The sequence below is a fragment of the Dunckerocampus dactyliophorus genome, chromosome 8, assembly GCF_027744805.1.
Source record: "Dunckerocampus dactyliophorus isolate RoL2022-P2 chromosome 8, RoL_Ddac_1.1, whole genome shotgun sequence".
Taxonomy (NCBI): domain Eukaryota; kingdom Metazoa; phylum Chordata; class Actinopteri; order Syngnathiformes; family Syngnathidae; genus Dunckerocampus; species Dunckerocampus dactyliophorus.
In genome coordinates, this window is record NC_072826.1 from 6,720,266 (window position 1) to 6,727,296 (window position 7,031).

At 41.5% G+C, this 7,031-nt stretch overlaps 1 protein-coding gene across 1 annotated transcript; it reads left to right on the plus strand.

Annotated features, from left to right (window-relative positions):
- The first annotated feature begins 902 nt into the window (after positions 1-902).
- Positions 903-6,935, plus strand: cidec (cell death inducing DFFA like effector c). The gene is made up of 7 exons (XM_054784815.1): positions 903-1,003; positions 2,321-2,454; positions 2,551-2,626; positions 2,718-2,871; positions 4,444-4,593; positions 4,904-5,094; positions 6,242-6,935. The coding sequence occupies exons 3-7, from the start codon at positions 2,574-2,576 to the stop codon at positions 6,423-6,425; spliced, it is 732 nt and encodes a 243-aa protein (XP_054640790.1). The 5' UTR covers positions 903-1,003; positions 2,321-2,454; positions 2,551-2,573; the 3' UTR covers positions 6,426-6,935.
- Positions 6,936-7,031: the final 96 nt, after the last annotated feature.

Sequence of the window (7,031 nt, forward strand, 5' to 3'; positions counted from 1 at the left end):
ACATATGCACTAAACAGCAAACACGGCACCGTTTATATTCTTTATATTTACTACGAATACAAAAACTCATATTTATATGTATTTAATGATAGACGGTGAGTTGCCCCCTTCTTGGTTTGTCACACTTGGGTGTGAAAAAAATCCAAATCTAGAGTACATGGCCCTGTGTGAATTGATTTGATTGCCCCCTTTGGGACTCCAGCAAACCACAGTTAGAGCCATTATCCACATATGGCAAAAACATGGAACAGTGGTGAACCTTCCCAGGAGTGGCCGGCCAACCAAAATGACCCCAAGAGCGCAGCGACGACTCATCTGAGAGGTCACAAAAGACCCCACAACAACATCCAAAGAACTGCAGGCCTCACTTGCCGCAGTTAAGGTCAGTGTTCATGACTCCACCATTAAAAACACACTATGTAAAAACGGCCTGCATGTGAGCGTTCCAAGACAAAAAGCACTGCTGAACAAAAAGAACACTAAGGCTCGTCTCCATTTTGCCAGACAACATCTTGATGATTTGTTTGTACTTACTTATTTTGCACTATTGACTTTATTTTGCTCAAAAAACTGCACACAACAGAAGGGAATAATTTGATCATTTTGCTGATATTGTTACATTGTCTTATATATTTTTTATTTATAAATTGTTAAATTGTTCACGTTGTAACGTTGTTAATAAACTATATAATTTTTTTTCAAAACTTTTGTCCTTAGTTTTATTGTGATTCTAATTAATCAGAGGCTAAATCACAACGATCCTGAAATTTTTCAAGTAGAAAGTACCTGTCTCTGTATTTAGTTAGTATGGAATCGACACCAAATTTAGCAGTATCGCCCACCCCTAATTTAGAGTGTCGCTGCATTCAAGAAAAAAAAGTATTTGCAAGTTCCGGTTAGGACCGGACGTCACGTGACTTACCGCAATCAATCAGTCGGAAACGATTCGCCAGGTGTTCTCAATTAGCACCGAATCCGCGCCAAGCTAACAGCAGAGTGTCTGGTAAGTGCGTTCATTTAAGTCTTTTCATCTCGTAAAACGCCTCGTTTGTCACAACACTCTGTTTCATCAAGCGTCATCATTTGTTGGTGTCCTAAGTTGTGCAAGTTTTTCATAGTGTGACAAAGTTGAACTGAGTATTACAGCGTGACCTTTGCTCTATTTACCAACGTAATAGCAGAGCACTGTATAGGGAACATACATATTTATCAGTACATATTTACCAGTACTATCTTTTCCAACTCAGTTATTTATTAAATGTGTGAGTGTAAAAGATGTTCTGTTCATGTGGAACCTTTTGGACTGTTTGCTTTGCATCCTACTCTTTTGGCATCCACACACAAATTGAGAAAGAGGGGTTTTTTTTAAGCGATATGGACTTTCCTCTGATCACTCTATTGCCTTTCTGGACCCTATTGTTGACTTTACAGCATACCTAAATACAATACACATATACATGTAAATATACATGTTTTTAAATCTGTGAACAAGATGTTGCTTTCCGATCATATAAGGTGCTGTGAAGGAGCTACTTTTTACATTGTATGGTCAATTTTGGTAAACGCATGTAAGACATGCGTGATTTTGTTTTCCCCTCCATGCCAGTCGAAACACAACCTAAAGGTGACTGTATGCAATATTACATTTTTTCTTTTTAATCAAAAAGTATAACACCAGCACCAGCTGGCATACTGTATATTACCAACAGTGCTTTTAAAAGAACAGATTGGACAAAAAAAAAGAAGTATTTTTCATAAAGGTCATAAAAATCGGTGTAAATTGGCGTTCGGCCTCAGATAAGAAGATTCGCCGCTCACTGTAGATTTTGAGTTTGTGTCCACATACACAAAAGCAGTCCAAGAGAAGCGATCAATATCAAACAATACCAACCAAGCACCACCACCAAAGGTTTTTCTATTATTTTCATGACATGTACATCAAATGAGTTGGGGGTGTGACAGCAACACTACAGTGGAACCTCAAAAGTCACTCTTGAGGTTGTCGGATATTTTTGAGGAAAAAACACACAGTTGCCCTGATATCTTAATATCTTAATGATTGTTTGCATTTGTGGCCTTTTTTTTTTGTGCGGTGCAAACGTATTTGTTTCAATATTGTGTCGTGTCGCCTTATATTTTCTATACATGTAAGATAAGATGTTGTGGCTAAATTAAACCAGAAGTATGACAGTGGAAAAGACTTTTTTTTTTTTTTTTTTTGGTTGAACTTTACACACATTTGAATGCAAGGCGTTCAGGGGGAAGGACCAGGGAGTTGATGTTGCTCAATGACACTGACGGCATGCAACTTGCTCAACAGCAGTACAAGGTTCAGTGGCCAGCTGTCACATTGTCTGGCTTCTCTGAGCTTCAACAGCCAAGTCAGCATAAAGGCAACCGTAACCAGGATTTATTTACAAGATTATTTGCGAGAGCCGAGCCAGTCTTGTCAGCGTAAGTGTTTTGTTTTTGTCTCTCTTATAGATTACATGACCAATACCGACTTTTAGTTGTTATAGTGAATGTTGATTCCAAGATTGGTGATTACAGGTTGTGGAGCTCTCTGACCAGCGATGGATTATGCCATGAAGTCTCTCAGCCTCTTGACCCCATCTACCTTCTCCAAGTAATAAAACCTGAAACTGAAATGAAGGGGAAGAGACTCATTCATTGGGTAACAGTGTTTTTTTTTTTTTCTTCTTCTCCCTTCTCATCAGATGTGTGACTGCCAGCATGTCAGCCAGTGCCTCCATGACCCATCAGCTTCTGTCTGGCCGAGCACCTCGGCCAAAGCCTTTCCGGGTGACGAATGCTGACCGCAGCTTGAAGAAGGGCATCATGGCTGATGCACTAGATGACCTGATCAACAAGGTTAGAAAAGCGGCTTGATTATTTTAAGGGAAAGGTGTCCAAACTTTTTCCACCGAGGGTCGCTTGCTGAAAAAAATATTTGTAATTTTCTGAAAAGACTCAAATCAATCCAATGTACATCAAGTTATGCAAAAACAGCCTGCATCTAAGATTTGTTATACTGTAGGTGACAAAGCATGTTTAATATTATCAACATTTCAGCTTTTTTGCCTTTTTGCTCTTTCTCCATTCGTGCTGACGTGCCCCTTATCTTGCACGGCTTTTACATCCCAAATGTGGTCTGCGCTGTTTCAAATACCAGTTTAAGTTGACTCTTCCTCACAGCTGGCATCTCCGCTCAGTGTTCTTGGTGCCAAAAAATATTGTTATTAGAAGGGGTGCTCCGATCAGGGTTTAATGCTGCCGATTCCGATACCGATCATCCAGTACTGAAATCATACAGGTACTGAGCACATGGATTAATTACACATATTTTCAATGCATTTGTAATGCTATTGTCTAATAATATAATGCTAATAATGCTATCATTAATAGTGCTATTGGCCAGGGTGCAGGACAGGACAATTCCAAGGTCCCTTGACTTCCAGTTGACCCAAAAAAAATAGTAATTACTAATAAAATTAGTAATTAAACGGGGGCGGGGTCTTCCACTGTTGAGAAAGGCTGGTCATCTCGTGCGATGAATTCAATTATTTTTCGAGTTATTAGCTTAGCCTTCTTAGTGTTAGCCACATGGCTACATTAGCTGCAGTATGACTGATCACACCGTAAGCCTTAAACTCACCATACTCCGTCAATTGTTTGTTCTTCAAATGCCGTACTGACGTTTAACGTGCTACCCCCGTGAAATGGTTTCTGGGGCATTTGTTGGTAGTGAAGTTCCACACGGCAGACATGATTGTTATTGTTGGAAAAGTGGGATGACGACGCTGCGCAAGACGTTAGGTAAGTCAAGACACTATACTGCACGAAAGGATTGCTGCGGCTTGCAAAAGTGCCAGGTATCGGCATTTGTGATCGGCGTTGAAAGGCATTTATCGGCATATGCCGATCTTGTGATTTTTCACGGAAATCGGCCGATACTGCTTGGTGGCCGATCGGTCGGCACACCCGTAATTACTATTATTAGTGTTGGTATCAATATTTCAGCTTTTTGTTCTTGTTTTTTTTCTCTTTTTTGTTTGGTAGTCTTGTTTAATTGTGCTGGGGGCTTCAAATGGCCCCCGGCCACACTTTGGACAAAGGAGCACCAGAAATGTATGTTTGGTACCCTTTTTTTTTTTTTCCTCTCTCCTTGCATCAGCAGTGAGAGTTTGTCATATTTCAACTTGAATACCTAACTTTAAAAATGTATCTCATATTGGTTAGTTTTTGCACTGGGCTTGCCTGTCATGGGTATTTTAAGTTATTTTTTAATTTTTCCTGAACCTTGCATGTCCCAGTGTCCCTATCTTTGCAATGTTTCTGGAAATGTGAATTTCTCTGTTCTTCATTGGAAATGATAACAACATACATTCTGTCCATGTGAGCTGTAGTGGCACTGGCTCATGACGTGATCCCTTTATGACTCAGGTGAGCGACTCGTTAAATGTGCTGTGTGCCAGTGGACTGGTGCTGGACGAAGATGGCACATGTGTGGACACACAGGAGTTCTTTATGACGCTGCCAGAAAACACGGTCCTCATGGTGCTGGAGAAGGGACAGAAGTGGACCCCATATCAGGTACGGTGACGCATCAACCACCAGATGGCACTGCAGATCAGCTGCCCGTGATGCTGATTGAAGAGAATCATTGTACCACGTTTTTGTAACACGTTTATGAAAAATCTATAGAGAGCTACATGCTGAGGGAAATGGAAGTGTTTTATATACCGTTTATTGCCATGGTTCCACACACATTTTTCACCCACTAGTGGCATTTACAGTACTATAATATGACCCATTGACTGACCTGTCTGTTCCCAGCATTACTTGTGCATCATTGTCTACAAAAGAAACGTCTGCAACCCTTTTGACTTGAGTCTTTCTCCAGAACAGCCCCTCCAGAGACGAGCTCAGCAAGTGCAGGCTGAGGCCCCGGACAGATGTGGCCAAGCTGACCTTTGACCTCTACAAGAACAACCCCAACGATTTCATTGGCTGCTTGAATGTCAAAGCGACGCTGTACGGTGTTTACTCGGTGTCCTATGACCTGCGCTGTTATGCGGCCAAAAAGATGTTGAAGTGAGTGAATGAGCTTTCTTTGTTGCTGAAACATTGACAGTCGGTCAAAGCTGTGAAGCAGCCAACACACACTAAACATGATATAACAGCCGAGCAGTGCTGAAAAATGAAGCAATGTAAGCCAGTAAAAGTGGTCCATGTAACAGGGTACAAGCCACATTCTGGGTTCAACATTTTGTCTCTAATACACGATTGTCATGGCAGCGCAACCTCTTCAATGGCTAATGATAAATCAATGAAAATTAATTTGTTTCTATTCTGCAGCTACTGCAAATCGGCTGCACAATAGTATTTGCGACACTCATCTTGCAGTGAAAATACAATCATCCATTGCTCTTTGCACCTGTGTGGGTGGCAGCTTTGAAATGGGTTCGATTTTACTGAGATTAATTTTGTGAGGAGTTATGTCATCAGCAAAGAGATGTGCAGGTTTCCAGCTTTGGCACGGACCTTGGAGCGGAGGATTATGTTTTGGACTTGTTTGTGCCCCAACACTGAAGTGCACACGTTTTTGTCTCGAAATGCCACACTTGTGGGATACTGTCGAGGAGAGAAATTGCCATCTGAGATTGTTTAAAGAAAGTCCAGCCGTCTTTTAGATTACATGTGTGAAACTCAAGTCCCGGTTGCCAAATGTGGCCCGCGAAAGGCTGGGAATAATGAGTCAATCCTGCACTTCACCACTTTCCTTCTAAATGATGTATTCTTTCATTTTGACAAATTGTACTGTGTGTGGATTATCTGAACATGCAACAAGATATTCCAAGCATTTTCTGTTATCAAAAAAGAAATACGTGGATGTCTGCGTCTCCCCTTGACCTTCTCACTTCACTTTTCCATTTCAAAGCAAGTTAACCATACATTTGTAAAATGTAATCAAAGAATGAGGTCAGATTCATATATTTATACGGAATTACAAGTGGCCCTCTGCAGGCAGCCATAACGGCAATGTGGCCCTCAATGAGAACAAGTTTTACACCCTGCCTGCTGACGGTCTTGACACACTTGTATGTTTTATTTTAGCTGACAATTACAAAATGTTATTCACCAATAACTGCCGTTCATATTTATTATGCACTTTTCCTCAAATCGCCAATTCAGTGGTCTCCTGCTGATGAACACTGAAATCTGTCTATTGTGCTTCAAGGGAGGCTTTGCGGTGGACCATCTTCTCCATGCAAGCCACCGGTCACATCCTGCTGGGTTCCTCCTGGTACATTGAGCAGCTTCTGGAGGAGGATGAGGCTAGAGTAGAGAAGAGCCTGGTCCTGCCTCGGGAAGGCAGAATTAGGCAGCTGCAGAGCTTGCTGCTGGGTCGAGCCGCCTACTGAGGTTGAACTCTGCATGTCAGCTTTCCCTGCCAGAGCATCTGACACTGTACAAGTGTCTTACCACAGACACTTTCCTGGCTGAAGAAGCAGCAGCTGCAACAGCGTAATCTTGTTGGATGTCAAATGCCATCCTATGGAGATGAGTGAATAAAACGAAGCACTTTTAATGTAAACTAAGTCAAGGCTTGAGCCTGTGTGTGGCCAAGTGGTGCTTGGACACAAGTAAATGGAAACGGATCCAGCTGTCTCTCCCATGCTTCCCTAATTGTCCCCTGGCTTCCACAGTCCTGTCAGCTTCAGCCTGCTGGAGGAGCACGAAAGCAAACCATTACCCAGAGAGGATGTCCTCAGTTAGCTGCACAAGTGCCACTTTGACCATGTAGTCAAAAAAATGCTGCACAAGTGTGACTCAGAAGTCCGTGTACTCCTTTTTAATGTATTTTCTGTAATGGTGACATAAAATTATGGAATAAATGGCTGACCTTGTTTAGCTTGTAGGTAAATGTAAATATATTGATTGTCCAGTTTGTGGTGAGCTGCAGATGCCAACAGCAATATGACTTTTGCACATTTTGTATTTCTTTGAAATTGCTTTATATTAAACTT

Coding starts and splice junctions, on each gene's coding strand:
- cidec (XM_054784815.1), top strand. CDS start 2,574: ATGGATTATGCCATGAAGTCTCTCAGCCTCTTGACCCCATCTACCTTC. Junction 2,872..4,443: donor TAGATGACCTGATCAACAAG/GTTAGAAAAGCG, acceptor TTTATGACTCAG/GTGAGCGACTCGTTAAATGT. Junction 4,594..4,903: donor AGAAGTGGACCCCATATCAG/GTACGGTGACGC, acceptor GTCTTTCTCCAG/AACAGCCCCTCCAGAGACGA.